The sequence below is a fragment of the Cnephaeus nilssonii genome (genome assembly GCF_951640355.1).
Source record: "Cnephaeus nilssonii genome assembly, chromosome: 8".
Lineage (NCBI taxonomy): Eukaryota > Metazoa > Chordata > Mammalia > Chiroptera > Vespertilionidae > Cnephaeus > Cnephaeus nilssonii.
The window spans coordinates 102,162,490-102,182,591 of record NC_137079.1 but is presented as its reverse complement, the minus strand read 5'-3'; the positions used below and the strand labels follow the sequence as shown (position 1 = coordinate 102,182,591).

Here is a 20,102-nt window from a genome sequence, read left to right as displayed (position 1 = left end):
CTTTGGCTCCTGCAGAGCAGCTCTTCAACTATAGTCCCAGCTGATTAGCACAACCAATTGGCATGGGGGTCAATCCCTCCCAATGATGCCAATACAAATCAAGGCTCACCTATCTTATGACAGTGCACATAGCTCACACAGAGGTGCTGCTTGGGTGCCCAGCTCAGGTAACTGGTGAGGCCGAGCCACTGGGCCCTATAGGACACTTACCACATCTAGGAGACATAGCATATCTACCTAGTACATAGAAACAAACACAGGGAAGCAGCCAAAATGCAGAGACAAATAAATATGTCACAAATCAAAGAAATCTCCAGAAAAAGAACTAAAGGAAATGGAAGCAAGAAAACTTAATAGATACAGACTTCAAAACAATGGTTACAGTGATGCTCAAGGAACTTAATGAGAAATTCAAGGAACTTAATGAGATCAACAACATAAAAAAGGACCAGCAAGAAATGCAGCATACATTAACTGAAATAAAGAATAATTTACAGGGATTCAACAGTAGAGTAGAGGGTGCTGAGTCAAATCAATAACTTAGAATATAAGGAAGCAAAAAAACCCACACCCAATTAGAACAGTAAAAAGAAAAATCCAAAAATATGAACATAGTGTAAGGAGGCTCTGGGACAACTTCAAGGGTACCAACACTCGGATCATGAGGGCACCAGAAGGAGAAGAGAGGGAACAAGAAAACCTATTTGAAAAAATAATGACAGAAAAATTTCCCTACGTGGTGACAGAAATAGATATACAAGTCCAGGAAGCACAGAGAGTCCCAAACAGATGAACCCAAAGAAGCCTACATCAAGACACATCACAATTAAAATGCAAAAGTTGAAAGACAAAGAGAGACTCTTAAAAGCAGCAAGAGAAAAGCAGTTAGTTACCTACAAGGGAGCACCTGTAAGACTGTCAGCTGGTTTCTCAACAGAAATTTTGCAGGCCAGAAGGGTGTGGCAAGAAATATTCAAAGTGATGAAAAGCAAGGACCAAGATTACTCCACCCAGCAAAACTATCATTTAGAATTGAAAATCAGATAAAGAGCTTCCCAGATAAGGAAAAGCTAAAGGAGTTCATCAGCATTAAATCAGTATTATATGAAATGTTAAAGGGGGGAGAATGAGGGGGGCGGAGGGAGAAGGAGGAGGAGGAGGAGGAGGAGGAGGAGGAGGAGAAGTAGAAGGAGAGATAAAAAATATGATCAGTAAAACAGCAATAAATGCATATCTATCAACAATTGAATGTAAAAATCAAAATAAATGAACAAGGAATCTAATGAACAAAATAAACTAATGAATAAAATAGAACCAGATGCATGGAAACATGGAACGGACTAACGAATCTCAGAGGGAAGTGGGTAGTAGAGCCAGGAAGAGACTGACTAAAGAATTTATATGCATATATGCTTTACCTATGGACATACAATAAGGTGATGAAGGCTTGGGGTTGGATGGAAACCGAGTGGAGGCGGGCAATGGGGAGAAGAAAAGGGAGACATTTATAATGCTCTCAAAAATAAAGATTTTTGGTGTTTTTTAAAAGAAAAATCTCAAGATATCAGCTGATATCAGGAAAAGCACACAAGAAAATTCAACATCTGTTCATGATTTCTAAAAACCACTAGAAAAATAGAAATAGAGGGTAACTTTCTCATCAATATTTCTCTCTCTCTCTCTCCCTACCCATTCCTCTCTCACTAACAACAACAAATCAATCAATAAAATTTTTTAAAAAGGGGGGGGACTACCTGGCAGACCTGACAAATTCAATAAGTGAAGGTAACCACATGGGATGTTCTGATCATAAAAACTCCTGATTACGTTATAATGCAAGTCGGGTCCTAGCACCTATCTATGATAATCTTTACCTTAAGCCAGTGGTCGGCAAACTCACTAGTCAACAGAGCCAAATATCAATAGTACAACGATTGAAATTTCTTTTGAGAGCCAAATTTTTTAAACTTAAACTTCTTCTAATGCCACTTCTTCAAAATAGATTCGTCCAGGCTGTGGTATTTCGTGGAAGAGCCACACTCAAGGGGCCAAAGAGCCGCATGTGGCTCGCGAGCCGCAGTTTGCCGACCACAGCCTTAAGCAAATCTTAGCCATTTGTGCATCTAGGATAACATACTTAAAATGTCAGAATGATCTCCTCAAACCTCCAGAGATAAACACCGCAGGCCCGGGGTAAGACAACCACATCATTCCTATCTTTGACCTGCATAACTCTGTAAACCAAGTTATGTTCAATGTTAACTATCCTGCAGCCACCAGTGAAAAAAATTTTTTTTACCACTATTTTACTTTTTATCCAATTCAAGAGATTTCCCTGCTTTACTTTCTCCTGCCTCCGTAATTTACCACCAATGGCTTTCATGTAACCTTCCTTCTTGTCTTCCCCTTTGATTAAAATAATTAAAGTAAGCTATAAAACTTATTCCTTAAGGTATTTTCTCAATCTTTTGAGATTTTGCTTCTAGATCTGGCCTTCAGCTTTGGCTCAGATAAACTCTTTAAACCTTTCTTTCCTAGACTCCAAACACCTTCTCTAGTGGGCACAATCATAATTAACAAAAATCAGACATAAATGACATACTAACAGATCTGGCAATAGGAAGGCATTTCCAGATTCACTTTATTTAATAAATTATACCCATTTCTCCCACTATTATTACAAATAGGGAAATGTACATAGAATACTTCCTTAACAAATATACTTAAAATAATTTACTACTTACTAATTTGAAGCAAAACAAATCAGAACTATCAATATGCAACCGCAGCAAAAGTAAACATGCAGTTATGCATTAAAATTGCCTTTTAAACTGGAAGCCACACTTTGTTTAATAAATTCAGATCCCAGATTAGGAACATTAGAAATGAAGACTATAATGGTTACTTACATGGGCTGGCCAGACTGTTGGTTGTGAGTCATCAGATTTGATAGACTTTTCCACTTTAGCATATTTCTCCACCTAAGCAATCAAATCAAGAGACATGAGATATAATGGAATCAGTATTAAGACCAAAGAGAAGAATCTAAGTAACTTAACAATCCTATATAATAAAAGGCTAACATGCAAATCAACCAAACGGTGGAACAACCGGTTGCTATGATGTGCAGTGACCACCAGGAAGCAGATGCTCAATGCAGGAGCTGCCCCCTGGTGGTCAGTGCGCTCCCACAGGGAGAGCGCCACTCAGCCAGAAGCCGTGCTCACAGCTGGTGAGCGCAGCAGCGGTGGAGGACAGTGCTAAGGATGACGCGGGGAGCGGGACTGAATTGGCAAGTGGACATCCCGGACTATGAGAGGGTGCAGGCTGGGCTTAGGGGACACCACCCCCTCGAGTGCACGAATTTTGTGCACTGGGCCTCTAGTACAATATACTTTTTAGCACAAGAATTCTTGAGTCACTAATATCACTGACTACTCATCTTTAGTTTAAAACTCTCCTGATATATTATATTACACTAACTGATTTTTAAAATAAAACAAAATTAGAATCAAATTATTTGCCATTAAACAAACACAATAAACACAGTGCTTTCTTGGACAATGCCTCTTCTTTTTATTCCATAAACTGTTATCACATTTGTCCTTTAGGAAAATCAGAATGTTTGAGAGGTGATTAGGATCAGGACCTTTTCCTTTGGCTGGATTTTTAATGAAACAGAAGTTAGCATGTAACAGTGGGGACAAAACTGGAAGGAAACTAGGGAAGTTACATTAAAGTTGATCAAATCTGTATGAACCTTGTCCAGTTTTTAGTCAGACTGGGGCCATATATATTGCATATTTCCTACTAGTCTGTGCAAGTCAAATGCTCTCATATTTCTGATAACCATGATTTTGTTTGTGTGTTTTTTTAATCCTCACCTAAGGATATTTTTCCATTGATTTTTAGAGAGAGTGGAAAAGAGAGGGAAAAACAGAAATATCAATGTGAGAGAAACACATTGGTTGCCTCCTGCACACTCCCTATACAGGGCCCAGGCCAGGGAGGAGCCTGCAACTGAGGTACACGCCCCTGACCAGAATCGAACCCAGGACTGTTTAGTCCAACTGTCTATCCACTGAGTCAAACTGTCTAGGGCTAACTATGAACTTAAGAGTGACTTAGACTCAGCTGGGTAACTGGTAAAAATTGGGATTTCCATGTCCCTACACTGGAGATCTAATTTAGTTCACTAAGTATGAAGTGAAGCTTGAAATCTATATGTTTAACTGGTATCCTGGACGACTTCATTTAATTAAGCCAGATTGAGAAACTTTGTATTAGGGCTTTGATACTCAAGGTGTGGTTTGTGGACCTCAGTACAACACAACCTAAGAGCCTGTCAGCACTGCAGCATTTCAGGCCCGAGCCCAAGCTTGCTAAATTGGAATCTGCCAGCAATCCAGGTAATTCATATATACATTAAAGTTTGGTAAGCATTGCTTTAGATATTCAGCCTGCCCTCTAAATCTGTATTTCACCCTTTGGTATTTACACTAAATATCTCTTTCGCAGGCTGCATTCCTAAAGGAGTACATAAATTACCAAAAGGTAATGTGGCTAACTCTATTGAGTTACATATTCAGTCTACTTTTAATGATTTTGGCTTTGTGCTTTTCACTATTTAAAAAAAAATCATCCTATATAATAAAAGGCTAATATGCAAATCGACTGGTTGCTATGTTGCACACTGACCACCAGGGAGCAGATGCTCAACGGAGGAGCTGCCACCTGGTGGTCAGTGCTCTCCCACAGGAAGAGCACTGCTCAGCCAGAAGCTGGGCTCATGGCTGGCAAGCGCAACGGCAGTGGCAGGAGCTTCTCCCGCCTCCGTGGCAGTGCTAAGGATGCCTGACTGCCAGTTTAGGCCCGCTCCCCAGCCGTCAGTCAGACATCCCCCAAAGGCTCCCAGACTGCAAGAGGGCACAGGCCGGGCTGAGGGACACCCCCTGAGTACACAAATTTCATTCACCAGGCCTCTAGTAGATAATAAGAATAGTACATGTGTTACCATGGAAATAATGCAGAAGAGGAAACATCTGTTAAAATAACTAACCAATTATAAAAAGTTGAGTAAATAAAAAATGCAGGAGAAAGAAATAGGAAAATAAAATAACTAGAGACATCAGATCCCTTTCCTGTCTTTGATCGTACATATTATAGATCAGCAAAGAATACCACCCAAGGTTCCTCATCTTGGCCACTGCTCTAATACAGTTAAATTTTTTTTTTTAATTTTATTGATTTTTTACAGAGAGGAAGAGAGAGGCATAGAGAGTTAGAAACATCGATGAGAGAGAAACATCGATCAGCTGCCTCTTGCACACCCCCTACTGGGGATGTGCCCGCAACCAAGGTACATGCCCTTGACCGGAATCGAACCTGGGACCTTTCAGTCCGCAGGCCGACGCTCTATCCACTAAGCCAAACCGGTTTCGGCGTTAACTTTTAAATTTACCCAGTTTGAGTAAAGAAGCATTACCAGGAAATTATGATAAAATATTAAAAACAAAAAGAAGCATTTTATGCATCCTACCTAATAAAAGGGTAATATGCAAATAACCATCACTCTGCTACGCCCACAATTGGGCCGGCGGAAGGCTGGGGGGCGGGACTCGGGGTGGCCGATCCGGCCATTGAGAGGCGCGGATCGGCCACCGGTGAGGGGGGACCGATGGGGGACTGATGGGGCCGGCGGCGGCGCCCCAATCACGGATGGCGGTGTGGGGTCCGGCAGCTCCCGCCTCACGCTGCCGCCCCTGCCGCTGGGGTCCAAGCCCCCTCCTGAAAGAAGGCGGAAGGAAAACTGGTGCCAGTAGCCAGGTGAAGGAAGGTCTATTGCACGATTCTTCGTGCAAAGGGCCTCTAGTGTTATATAATACTAGAGGTCCAGTACACAAAATTCATGCACTAAGGCAGTGGTCAGCAAACTGCGGCTGATGAGCCACATGTGGCTCTTTGGCCCCTTGAGTGTGGCTCTTCCACAAAATACCACCTGCGGGCGCGCACGTACAGTGCGATTGAAACTTCGTGGCCCACGCGCAGAAGTTGGTTTTCAGCCTGGGCGAGTCTATTTTGAAGAAGTGGTTCTAACGACGAGCCACACTCAAGGGGCCAAAGAGCCGCATGTGGCTTGCGAGCCGTGGTTTGCCGACCACTGCAATAGGGGTGGAGGGGGGTTCCCAGCCTGGCCTGTGCTCTCTCACAGTGCGGGAGCCCCGCGATTGATCTCCCCAAAGAGGTAGGCCCACCCACCCATCCGGAGCTCCTCGATGGATTGCCCCAAAAAGGTAGGCCAGAGCCGGGGGCCCCACCTCTACATCGTGTGGAGCTACCAGACCCCCGGCATCGCCGCGTGGAGCTGCTGGGATCTGCCTCCGCATCGCGGGTGCAGCGTCAAGTCCCCGCCCACCTGCGTACACCTTGCTGTGCATGCAGGCCCAACCACCCGCACGTGCCCACTGCGCACACAGCCTCCTGGTGATGGATTGTTACGGCGTGAGGGCATCACGGCATGAGGGCGTGACGACCACATAGGCTTTTATTAGTATAGACGTATCATCTTTTTCCTCGTTTCAAAATTCTTTGGTTATTATTCCTGCTTTAAACACAGATCTATGTTAAGGAATTACAGTCTTATTACACAAGTAAATGTAAAAGAAGAATATAGATTCTAAAACTGATCAGTTTACTTAAAAAACAATTCATTATTTTGTTTTTTAAAAAGTAAGGTGGGATAGGAAGATGGCTGCCAACGGGAAGGCAGACTGCAAGAGACTATGTGAGTGAGAAAACAAAGGGAGAGTGAGTGGTCACACGGGGAGTGTTTGTTGGTGAGTTGAGGGACAGCTATACTCCAGGAGACTGTGAGGACTGCTGGACGGGGCTCCCCCGACCGGAAAGCCCCCACTGCTGCTGGGTTCCCTCCCAGAGCGACCCGCTTGGACGTGGAGACCGTGCCATCTTGAAGGGGAAAGTGGATGTTATTGGATGCCTGAAAAGTCTGGGGAATCTACAACTACAGCACCCACCAAACAGCTGTGAACCCGAGAACACCGCTATCCAACTGCCGCAAGCACGCGGATTCAGAGGAGCTCTATACTCCCTCACAAAAAGGAAAGAGAGAATTATATAACCAGACACCTGGAGAAGAGAGATCATGAGGAGACAAAGAAACAGCCCACATATGAAAGAAAAGCAGGCATCACCAGAAAAGGAAGTAAATGAAATGGAGGCAAGCAACCTGTCAGAGAAAGAATTCAGAGAAATGATCATAAGGTAGATGAAAAGAATGGAAGACAAATTCGACAATATGTGTAAGAACCAAGAGAAAATGAAGAAGAACCAAGAAGAAATGAAAAATGACATCGCTGTTGTAAAGAACTCAATAGAAAGCATCAAGAGTAGACTAGAAGAAGCACAGGACCGCATCAGTGAGCTAGAAGACAAGGTAGAAAAAAATACCCAAGTAGAGCAGCTTCTAGGAAAAAAAATTAAAATGCAGGAGGAGAGCCTAAGGGAAATTTGGGACAACACAAAACAAAACAACATCCACATAATAGGGGTGCCAAATGGAAAGGAAACTGCAAGGAATAGAAAACATGTTTGAAGAAATAATGACTGAAAACTTCCCTAATATAGGGAAGAAAAGACCCACACAAATACAAGAAGCTCACAGAGTCCCAAGCAAAATGAAACCCAAAAGACCGACGCCAAGGCACGTTATAATTAAATTGGCAAACACCAACAACATAGTAAGAATCTTAAAAGCGGCCAGAGAGAGACAGAAAGTTACATACAAAGGAAACCCCACCAGACTAGCAACTGATTTCTCAACAGAAACACATCAGGCCAGAGAGAATGGAATTAAATATACAAAGTCATGCAAATGAAAGGTCTTAATCCAAGAATACTGTACCCAGCAAGGCTATCAATCAAAATTGAAGGTGAAATCAGGAGCTTCACAGACAAAAAGGAACTAAGGGAGTTTATTACCACCAAATCAGCAATGCAAGAAATACTAAAGGGTCTCCAGTAAAAAAAAAAGAAATAGGAAGTGAAGAAGGACCACAGGGTTAAAGAATAAAAATGGCAACAAACAAGTATCTATCAATAATAAGTTTAAATGTAAAAGGATTAAATGCCCCAATCGAAAGACATAGGGTAGCTGAGTGGCTAAGAAAATGTGACCCATATATCTGCTGTCTATAGGAGACCCACCTCAGAACAAAGGACTCACACAGACTGATGATGGTGAAGGTATGGAAAAAGGTTTTCCAGGCGAATGGAAATGAAAAAAAAAAGCTGGGGTAGCAATACATATATCTGACAACTTAGATCTCAAAGTGAAGGACATAAATCCTCTAAACAAAAAATCAGCAAAGAAACATCAATCCTAAATGACTCACTAAATCAGATAGAATTTACATCTTCAGAATATTCCACCACAAAGCCACAGAATATACATTCTTCTCAAGTGCACATGGGTCATTTTCAAAGATAGACCATATACTGGGTCACAGGCAAAGTCTCCTCAAATTCAAGAGGATAGAAATCATATCAAGCATCTTCTGAGATCACAGTGGCACAAAACTGGAAATCAACTACAATAAAAACAATCCAAAAAAATCAAACACATGGAGACTAACTAGCATGCTATAAAACCGGAGAGATCAAAGAAGAAATAAAAAAACATCATGGCAACAAACGACAATGAAAACACAACAATCCAAAATCTATGGGACACAGCGAAAGCAGTCTTGAGAGGGAAGTTCATAGCTCTACAAGCCTACTGCAAAAAACAAGAAACAATGGTAATAAATTACCTAACCCTACAACACAAAGAGTTAGAAAGAGAGCATCAAGAAAAGCCCAGTGTAACCAGAAGGAAGGAAATAATAAAGATCACAGTGGAGATAAATGACATAGAGACCAAAAAAACAATACAAAAGATCAACAAAATCAAAGCTGGTTCTTTGAAAGGATAAACAAGATTGATGGACCTCCAGCCAGGCTCACCAAGAAGCAAAGAGAGAAGACCCAAATAAACAAAATCAGAAATGAAAGAGGAGAAATAACATCAGACCCCACAGAAATACAAAGGATTGTTAAAAAATACTATGAACAACTCTATTCCAACAAACTGGACAACCTGGAGGAAATGGACATATTACTAGAAAAATACAAGCTTCCAAAACTCAATCTGGAAGAATCTAAACATCTCAATAGGCCATTAACTATGGAAGAAATTGAAGCAGTCATCAAAACGCTTCCAGCAAACAAAGCCCGGGGCCAGATGGCTTCATAGGGGAGTTTTACCAAACACTCAAGGAAGAACTAAAACCTATCCTCCTCAGACTGTTCCAAAAAATTAAAAAGGAAGCAACACTTCCAAGCTCATTCTATGAAGCCAGCATCACCCTAATACCAAAACCAGATAAAGACAACACAATGCAAGAGAATTACAGGCCAATATCCCTCATGAACATAGATGCCAAAATCCTCAACAAAATTCTAGCAAATCGGCTCCAGCAGTACATCAGAAAGATCATACACCATGACCAAGTAGGATTTATCCCAGGGATGCAAGGATGGCACAATATCGGAAAATCAATAAACATGATACATTACATAAACAAATTGAGAGATAAAATCACATATCAATTGATGCAGAAAAAGCATTTGTCAAAATCCAACAACCTTTTTTGATAAAAACTCATAGCAAAGTGGGAATAGAAGGGTCATACCTCAACATAATAAAAGCGATATATGATAAACCACAGCCAACATCATACTCAATGGGAAAAAACTAAAACCACTTTCCCTAAGAACAGGAACAAGACAGGGATGCCCACTCTCATCACTCCTGTTCAACATAGTACTGGAAGTATTAGCCATTGCGATTAGACAAGAAGAAGAAATAAAAGGCATCCAAATTGGAAAAGAAGAAGTAAAGCTGTCCTTATTTGCAGATGACATGATACTGTACATAAAAAACCCAAAAGACGCCATCAAAAAACTATTAGACTTAATAAATGAATTTGGGAATGTAGCAGGATACAAAATTAACGCCAAGAAATCTATGGCATTTCTATACACCAATAGTAAATGTACAGAAAGAGAGACTTAAAAAGCAATCCCATTTACCATCACACAAAAACAATTAAGATACCTAGGAATAAACTTAATTAAGGAGGTAAAAGACCTATACGCGGAAAAGTACAGGACACTGAAAAAAGAGATAGAGGAAGATGTAAACAGATGGAAGAACATACCATGTTCATGGATTGGTAGAATCAACATCATTAAAATGTCCATACTACCCAAAGCAATGTATAGATTCAATGCACTCCCCATTAAAATACCAATGGCTTATTTCACAGACCTAGAAAGAACTCTCCAAAAATTCATCTGGAATAAAAAAAGACCCGGAATAGCCACAGCAATCCTGAGATGAAGAACAAAGTAGGTGGAATCTCAATACCAGATTTCAAGTTGTATTACAAGGCTACTGTTCTCAAAGCATCCTCGTACTGGCACAAGAACTGACATATAGACCAATGGAATAGAATAGAGAACCCAGATATCGATCCAAACCACTATGGTCAATTAATATTTGACAAAGGAGGCATGAACATACAATAGAGTCAAGACAGTTTCTTCAATAAATGGTGTTGGGAAAATTGGACTGATACATGTGAAAAAATGAAACTAGATCACCAACTTATACCATACACAAAAATAAACTCAAAATGGATAAAAGACTTAAACATAAGATGGGAAACCATAAAAATGCTAGAGGAATCTACAGGCAGAGAATTCTCAGACATATGCCGAAGCAATTTCTTCACCGATACCACTCCTAGGGCAATGGAAGCCAAAGAGAAAATAAACAAATGGGACTACATCAAAATAAAAAGCTTTTTCACAGCAAAAGAAACCATCAACAAAACAACAAGAAAGCCCACTGTATGGGAGAACATATTTGCAAATGTTATCACTGATAGAGGTTTAATCTCCAACATCTACAGGGAACTTATACAACTTAATAAAAGGAAGATAAATGATCCAATAAAAAAATGGGCAACGGACCTAAATAGAATCTTTTCGAAAGAAGACAGAAGGAAGGCCAAGAGACACATGAAAACATGCTCAAAGTCACTAATTATCCAAGATATGCAAATCAAAATGACAATTCGGTACCATCTGTCAAATGTCAGAATGGCAATCATCAACACATCAACAAACGACAAGTGCTGGAAGGATGCGTAGAAAAAGGAACCCTCGGGCCCTTCTGGTGGGAATGCGGACTGGTGCAGCCACTGTGGAGAACAGTATGGAGTTTCCTCAAAAAACTAAAAGTGGAACTCCCATTTGACCTAGTAATCCCCCTTCTAGGAATATATCCCAAGAAACTAGAAACACCAATCAGAAAGAATGTATGCACCCCCATGTTCATAGCAGCACAATTCACCATAGCTAAGATTTGGAAACAGCCTAAATGCCCATCAGCAGATTCGTGGATTAGAAAACTATGGTACATCTACACAATGGAATACTACGCTGCTATAAGAAAGAAGGAATTCTTACCATTTGCATCAGCATGGATGGACCTGGAGAGCATTGTGTTAAGTGAAATATGCCAGTCAATGAAAGAAAAATACCACATGATCTCACTCATTTATGGAAAATAAAGAACGTTATAACCTGATGTATAAAAAGATAGATACAGAGGCAGTAAAGCACCAAAGAGACTGTCAAATTACAGTGGGAAGGCTGGGGAGTGTTGGGGATGGGGGGAAAGAGATCAACCAAAGGATTTGTATGCATGCATATAAGCACAACCAATGGACACAAGACACTGAGGGGGGGTGGGATGAGGGCATGCAACAGGGGGTAGGGGAGGCTGGTGGAAGGTCAATGGGGGGAAAAAGGAGTATATGTACTACTATATGTAATACTTTAAACAATAAAAAAAGTAAGATTCTTCGTTTGCCCAAAGTATAAGCTACTATTAGTTAAACTTAGGAACCTTATATGAATATAAGTGAAATTCATGAACTTACATCCACTTCAGAAGGTACAGTCAAATTACAGGGACTCCGTTTCCACATATCCACACACTGAAAAGTTAAAAACAGTATAAATATTCTGAAAATTCAAAATAAGGCAAGGCTTTTGGCATAACAATAAGATTCATTTAAAAATATATTACTTACATTTCCTGCTTTAGAAATTTTGAGGTCATAATGCTGACCTACTTTCCTTTCCTTTCTTTTTTGTAAGAAATCAAGTAATTTTAGCTGAGGAGGAGGTAGACAATGAGACAGATCCTGCTGTCGATTCAGAGAGGACCTGGAATACCGCTTGAAACACCTGAAATATTAAGAGATTTGAAATAAAGTAAGCTAATAAAAGAAATTCAAAATAAATATGGGTTTAAATAAGTAAGCATTAAATATGTAATTAAATCACAAGCATCTGTAGAATACCACCACTTGCCAAGCATGGTCCCTAGGCACCAGTGAAATAATAATGAACAAGACAAATTCCTGCAACCATGGAGCTGATAGTCCAGGGTGGAAGATAGACATTCAGATATAAACAGGTAAAATCATTTCAGACAGAAATAAACAGTAGCGGAAAATCAGAAGATACTGCAGTAAGTGACAGGAAAGGCAGTATTAGAGAAGGAAAAAAACTGAAGAAATGAAATGTGACAGGAAACATGAATGACAAGAAGGAACCAGCTATACAAAATTAGGAAATTAGTATTTGAAGTAGAAAGAAAAATTTTAAAAGGTGCTGGATAGAAACAAACTTATTTTGTTTTAAATACAGAAAAGATAGGTGCATCAGGGTCCACAGAGGAGTGAGGTCAGAGAACAAGGCCTTACAGGTCAATGATAAGGTGTTTAGATTTAGTATGAGTGATGGAATGCTTTTAGGAAAATTTAGGCAATGGTGGTATGATCTGATTTGATGTTTTAAGATTACTCTGGCTTGCTTACATAACAAATAGATCAGAAGGGATCAGAGGTGAAAGCAGGAAAATCAATCAGGAAGTAGTTTATTACAGAAGCTATGATGATTATGGTGGCCTGGACCAAGGTAATGGCATTGGGCATGAAGAGATGTAGACAAGAATATAAGGAAACTCTTTAGGGCTTCTGACAGATCCAATATAGCTTTATTTCATTATTTCCAAAGACTTATTATTTCCAAAGACTTACCATTTCCTCAGCATCTTATTTTAATAGTAAGTCAACGATTTAGAAAATGTATAGGTGTTTTAAGCTCCTTCAAACTTGGTGAAGATCCAAAATGGGCAACTCAAACAATTATGTAAAGAGAACTTAATGATGAGCCAACTATAACTGCAGTCCAAATTTACATGCATTCGTTTTATTAAGAAGAAATAAAACATTTAAAGATAAATTATGTTATAAAAGGCGTTAGTTATAAACTGACTTGTAAAACTGATATTTTTCTATATCTCAAAATAAATTTTTTATCGTTTCTTTAAAAGTAATATTAACAAAATTTAAACTGGTTACTGGATATTACGAAGTAATAAAAAAGTAATTCTTTCTGCTCATAAATGTCTTTATCTTTTTGGTGAATAGACTCTAAACTTACAGCCTCACCAGCATGGTTCAGTGGCTGAATGTTGACATATGAACCATGAGGTTGTGGTTCGATTCCCAGTCAGGGCACATTGCCTGGGTTGCAGGCTCAATCCCCAGTGGGAGGGGTGCAGGAGGCAGCTGATCAATAATTCTCTCTCATCATTGATGTTTCTATCTCTCTCACCCTCTCCCTTTCTCTCTGAAATAAATATAATCAATAAAAATATATTTGAAAAAAATACAAAGAATGCATCAGTTCGATACAAAACCAAAAGTATTAAAAAACTTATAATACACAAAGAAAGTAATACAAAGCAATCCTACTTAAAAAACAAATACACAGCATTTCCATACTTTGAGAAAGATAAGGTACCAGAAATAGCAAAATTTAGAGCTACTTGTTTAGGAGCACCTTTTGGTTTACCTTCCCACAAAGGTAATTACCGTTTCATTGGGTGTGTGTTCATCTTTTGCTTGTTATAGAGCAATCTATTTGCAGTACATGTTACAGCTATAGAAGGATCTAGACACAGTGGTTCAGTTGTAGCTAGGATCAGTTGGCTCTCAAGCAAAAGTTTGTCTTCCTGAAATGTGTAAGAGCACATGTCAGTACCAAACGTAAGATTTTCAAATCAAACATATCACTTAACCTAGAAATATTCCTCTGAACTCTGCTAAGGATTACAGAAAATATATTATTTCAAGTTCTAATTGAGTGGGTAAACTTCAGAAACTTGTCAGCATAATGAAACTACTAATGGAAATTCAGTAATCAGTACAGTGTACACAGTGGTCAAATTGTAAGGATGCTTTTCCTTAATCTAGCAAATATTTACTGAACACCTACTATGTGTTAGGCATTCTTCTAGGAGGGGGGGATAAAGTAGTGAACAAAACAGTTAAAATCCTCTTCTACAAAGCATATAGGGTGATCAAGATGGATCAGAGCATTTTTAATAACTAGGAAATAATAGTCCCAATTATATACTCAACTTCATTTCATTATAATAAAAACTAGAAGCCTGGTGCACAAATTCGTGCATGGGTGGGATCTGGCCAGCCTGCCCCAATGGGGGCGGATTGAGGCCAGGCTGGCTGGGGTGAGGGGCCGTGGGTGGTTGGCCAGCCAGCCCTGCCACCAATTGGGGTGGGGGCAGCCGACTGGGGGCGGGGCTGGCTGAGGGAAGGGGCCACAGGAGGTTGGGGGGGACGATGGCTGCCACAGTGCATGTCATAATGATCAGTTGTTCTGGTCATTCCACCAGTCCAGTCGCTTAGCTTTTATATGTATAGATGACTACACTAATACTATGTAAACCCTTCGTACATAATTCCAAAGAGTATATAGGATGTACCAACACCCAATTTCATTTAACTACTTGCCCCTCTAAATTTTTTTGTTTTTGTTTGTTTTGCTGAATAACTTAAAATACATTTCTGACACTATTATTTCACTTGATAACACTTCAGCGTGCACTGTAATTGATAAGAACTTCTAATATCCAGTCTACAAATTTCCCATTATCTCAAAAATGTATTTTTAATTGGTTTGTTGGAATTTGAACTCAAATAAGACCTGCACATTGTATTTTAGTTTTTCTCTCTTAAACATTTTTCTTTTATTCTGTAATGATAACATTTTTTCTTTTCTAACACAACTGATTTGTTGGATTTGACCACTTCCTTCCTCATAATATCATTTTTAACTGAATCTGGCTGGTTGCTTCATCTTGCCATTTGTTTATTTCCTGAATTCTCTATAAGTGTTAGATATAGAGGAGAGACTTAATTCAGGTTCTATATTTTTAGACAAGAGTTCATTGGTATTATTGTGTACCTTTTCAGGCATCACACCAGGACGTACACAATGATATCCCACTTTTAGACCAGTGGGTTTAGTCAGATCTCTCCATTATAAAAATTCCTATGAACCTATAATCTAATGGTTTTTCAAATCTGAAAATTTCAGCTGTCTAAATTCCCTACTTCATTAAGATAGCCAAGTGATGATATTTTCAAGTCTATCATTTCTTTTGTAGCTATTAGCTGAAATTGTCCTAAAGAAGAATTACCTTTAGTTACTATTGGGCTATCTAATGTACAATTCATACAGAAAAGCAGAATATATACTATAGTATTTATTTATCAATTTATTTATCAATTTTCAGAGTAAGAAACTAATGCCCTTACAACCTCCAATGGTGACCAATGAGTTTGTTTTTGAATATTCTTTTAATAGTTTTTAATGTTTTGTTTTAAACAAAAAGATTATAGCCCCAAAGTAAAATATAACACTTGATAGTTACTGATAAACTGAATCTTACTTTATAATAATACTAGAGGCCCAGTGCATGAAATTCATGCATGGGGGGTAGGGGAGGGTGTCCCTCTCCAATCTGAGATCCCTCTCACAATCTGGGACTGCTGGCTCCTAACCGCTCGCCTGCCTGCCTACCTGAATGCCCCTAACCACTTCTGCCTGCCAGCCTGATCACCCCTAACCGCTCCTCTACCGGCCTGATTAACACCTAACTGCTCTCCTGTTGGCCCGATCGCACCCAACTGCCCTCCCCTGCTGGCCTGGTCACCCCCAACTGCCCTCCCCTGCCGGCCTGATCTCGCCCCTAACTGCCCTCCCCTGCCGACCTGATCTTGCCCCAAACTGCCCTTCCCTGCCAGCCTGATCTCATCCCCAATTACCCTCCCTTGCCAGCCTGACCTCACCCCCAGCTGCCCTCCCCTGCTGGCCTGGTCACCCCCAACTGTCCTCCCCTGCCGGCCTGATGGCCCCCAACTGCCCTCCCCTGCCAGCCTGATCTCGCCTCCAATTGCCCTCCCCTGCCAGCCTGATCTCACCAATTGTCCTCCCCTGCCGGCCTGATCTGGCCCCCAACTGCCCTCCCCTGCCAGCCTGATCTGGCCCCCAACTGCCCTCCTCTGCCAGCCTGATCTTGCCCCAAATGCCCTCCCCTGCCGGCCTGATCTCACCCCCAATTGTCCTCCCCTGCCGACCTAATCTCGCCCCCAACGGCCCTTCCCCCCGGGCCTGATCTCGCCCCCAACTGCCCTCCCCTGCCAGCCTGATCTCGCCCCCAAATGCACTCCCTTGCCGACCTGATCTCGCCTCCAAATGCCCTCCCCTGCCGACCTGATCTCGCCCCCAACGGCCCTTCCCCCCCCGGCCTGATCTTACCCCCAATTGTCCTCCCCTGCTGGCCTGATCTCGCCCCCAACTGCCTTCCCCTGCAGGCCTGATCTCACCACCAAATGCCCTCCTCTGCCGGCCAATTTGGTTCTGATTGGTCAGTTTCTATGCCAGTCAGCGTCAAAAGCTCCACCTCCTAGGCAGCCATTGTCTCCTCACACTTCACCCAGATTTGGTTCTGATTGGTCGGTTTCTATGCCAGTCAGCCTCTCTGGGCCTATCAACGGGGCCTGATCAGAAAGGCAGGGCTGATCAGCAGCCCCAGTGGAGGCCTGGAAAGAAATGGAGGCGAGGCTGCTGACCATGCCCCGAGAGAAAGAGAGAGTCAAGTGCTGATCAACAGCTGCCACAGAGGCTACGGATCAGACCCTGCTCCTCTCTTCAGGCTTCTCTCTGGGCCTGATTCGCAGCCCCCTCAGCAGTCAGTGCTGGGTCACCATGCCTACAGCAGTAGCAGTCAGTGCTGGGTCGCCATGGCAACCTAGCGCTGACTGCAGGACTGACTTCCAATTGGTCGATCTTCCCGGTCGTTGTAGATGTGCTGGACCCAGGGTTATTATATATTAGGATTTTCATAGATTAAATAATTCTAATTATTGCTATTTTCTTTGGTTTAGTAACTATTTCTCTCTACAGCAGCAGAGAAATAAGTGAGCATTCCTGTGAGTGGGCCTTTCGGATATATTGAGCCAGCACTGGAGGGGTACTGGCTATTCTCAGGAGCAAGAGTATCCCACTATGAATGGTAAAAACAGACTAAGCCTGTTTCAGAATCCTAGATGATAGAAAATCAGTATCTATTTGTAACCATTGTACAAACAAAACATCTTTCTTTTCTTTGAGAGGGATTTAAAAAACTAACTTTTACATTAGGCAGATGAAGTCAACCTGACCCTATTTCACTATGTCCTAAAGCAAATGGGACTAAACTGTTTTAGTTCCTTGAGGAATTACTACACAGAGACCCTTAATTTCTAAAGCTTATAAAGAAATCCCAAACTTAACACATGAATAAAATTGAGCAGAAAGTATTCTTTGCTTAACTTAATGATAACTGCTGTTTTATCCTCTATTTTGCCTGTATGGGATTAAATAGAGGCAACTAACCTGGGTCCATTTATGGTTATCACTTGTTATTGAATGTACATCACAGATTAAAGTCTAGAACAAACAAAAAATTTAAAACCACATTAATGTATAGGCATACAAACATATGAAGACATTTAATAAATAAATTTCAAATAAATTCTAAATAATACTTCTTAAACATGCCTTACCTGCATTGTTGGACGTAATAGAATGTGCTTACTTTGGTAACCTGGAGATTTCATATTACTGGACTGCCTGTAGTCACGTATTTCTGCTATGACACATCCACAATGAAAAATATTAACCTGTTTTAAGTGAAAATACTTGAGTAAATGTCTTTTTTCAAAAGCCTAAATAAGTGAGTTTATATTGAATGTTTTGGATTCTTTACTCTCATGCAATGTTTTTGGTCCTTCACATACCCTTAAACAGCTTTTCTTAGAGGGTTTACCACTACATATATAAACCCTTTAAAAGGAACTATTTCCTGTTCATTACTCTGACCCAAGAAGCAATTTAAATAGTTTCTAGTTATAGACTGACTTTTGGTATTTACATTTTATAGTAAGAGCCTAGCCTACGATTCGAAATCGCACGGCGCCGCGCACCCTCAAGTTGCCGGTCTGGCCCTGCCTCCCTCTCCAGTCCTTGAAGCAGCCGTGGCCGGTGCTGATCAGGCCCTCCCCCAGTGCAGGTGCACAGAGGCCCTGCCGCCCCGGCCCCAACACTGAGCGCGCAACCTCCTCCTGTCCAGTTGACTTGTTACAGCGTCCTGGTTAATTAGCATATTTCTATTTTATATATATAGATTACAGATCATGGAAATTGCTGTTAATTGGCTCAATTATACTTTGCTAATTTTGTCAGTTATTAATTGTCCATCAGCCCTGTTATGAGTTTCAGCTTATAAATAAAATTGCTATTATTTGCTAAAATTTCCAGCAGACAGTCTTTATTAATAAAAGGAAGAAAGCGAACTATAAATTAAAATAATCTTCTGTTAAAAATAGTTTCCTAGTCCTTTTTCTAAGTCCAAAGAGTCTTTATGGCTTAAATCATCATAATTATCACTTGTCAATCACTCACAATATTGTTTTTTCTCCCATTCAAAATTTTAAGTGCGTACTGTGACTTCTATGCTATCCGTCATTATGCTTTTTAACAAGTATTTGAGTTACTACAATATGAACTATGTGCCAGGCACTATCCACAAAGCTTCACGGATACAGTGGTAAGACAACACTTGTTCTCAGTGTGGGAAGACAGGTAATAAACATGTAAAAAATTAAAAAAATTATTTTACACAGTGGTGAATGCTACAAAGGAAATAAAATAGGAAGGGGCTAATTTAGATTGTTTGCTGAGATAAACACCTCGCTGAAGAAGTGATGTTTCAGCTGAGATCTGAATCGCAACAATGCCAGATATGTGGAATACATCACTCCAAACAGAAAGAATAGCAGATCAATAGCTTAAGGTTTTAGTTTGGAAAGAAGGCATACATGGCTCGAGTGTACTGAGTGGAAATGAGATCAGGGGTTTTGTGCACTGAGAGGACACTACAGAACTTCAAGCAGAGACCTCTTTTTGTTTTTGTTTTATAAGCTTAATCTCTGGAAAATTTATTTCTCAGGTTCTAAAATGAAAGCAGAAGTTTAGCAAAGTAAATATAGCAGGTCATGACCATATACTTTCAAGATACAGTTGACATTTGCACATGAACTGGGTGTAAAAGGTAAGAGTAGGGTAACCCTTTAAAGATTAAAAATACTGGCAATAGAACTGGTTTGGGAGGTAAAATAAAAAGTTGTGTTTTTTCATGTTAAGTTAAAGAGTTATTACATATCTTAGTAAATATGTGTTTGGAATGGTAACTGTGAGAGAGATAAGCAAGAAATTAAAAGTCATTTTAAAACTCATAAAGCTGGTTGAGATCAACCAGGGAGAAAGTGTTACTAAAGAATACAGTGCCTAGGACTGAACCCAAAATCAAACATATTTATGGGTGGAAGAGTTAACAGCAAAGATGACTGAAGCATTACAGAGAAAAGCGGAAAACCACAAATGTGATGTCTCAGAAGCCAAAAGAAAGCTATCTCAAGAAGAAAGTAGTCATCTGCACTGAGTTTTGCAAAGAGACCAATTCAGACGCAAACAGAAAAGAATTTTTTAAGTTA

At 40.4% G+C, this 20,102-nt stretch overlaps 1 protein-coding gene across 7 annotated transcripts in view; it reads right to left on the bottom strand.

Moving 5' to 3' along the window:
- SUPT20H (SPT20 homolog, SAGA complex component) overlaps positions 1-20,102 on the bottom strand; it is a 53,283-nt gene that overhangs the window by 17,601 nt on the left and 15,580 nt on the right. For all 7 annotated transcript variants that reach the window (XM_079778753.1, XM_079778752.1, XM_079778750.1 and 4 more), the window contains exons 8-13: positions 18,114-18,230; positions 17,944-17,997; positions 14,076-14,215; positions 12,222-12,378; positions 12,069-12,125; positions 2,910-2,981 (exon numbers count right to left, since the gene is read on the bottom strand). In XM_079778753.1, coding sequence (XP_079634879.1) covers positions 2,910-2,981; positions 12,069-12,125; positions 12,222-12,378; positions 14,076-14,215; positions 17,944-17,997; positions 18,114-18,230 — 597 coding nt within the window. The remainder of the gene's footprint in view (positions 1-2,909; positions 2,982-12,068; positions 12,126-12,221; positions 12,379-14,075; positions 14,216-17,943; positions 17,998-18,113; positions 18,231-20,102) is intronic.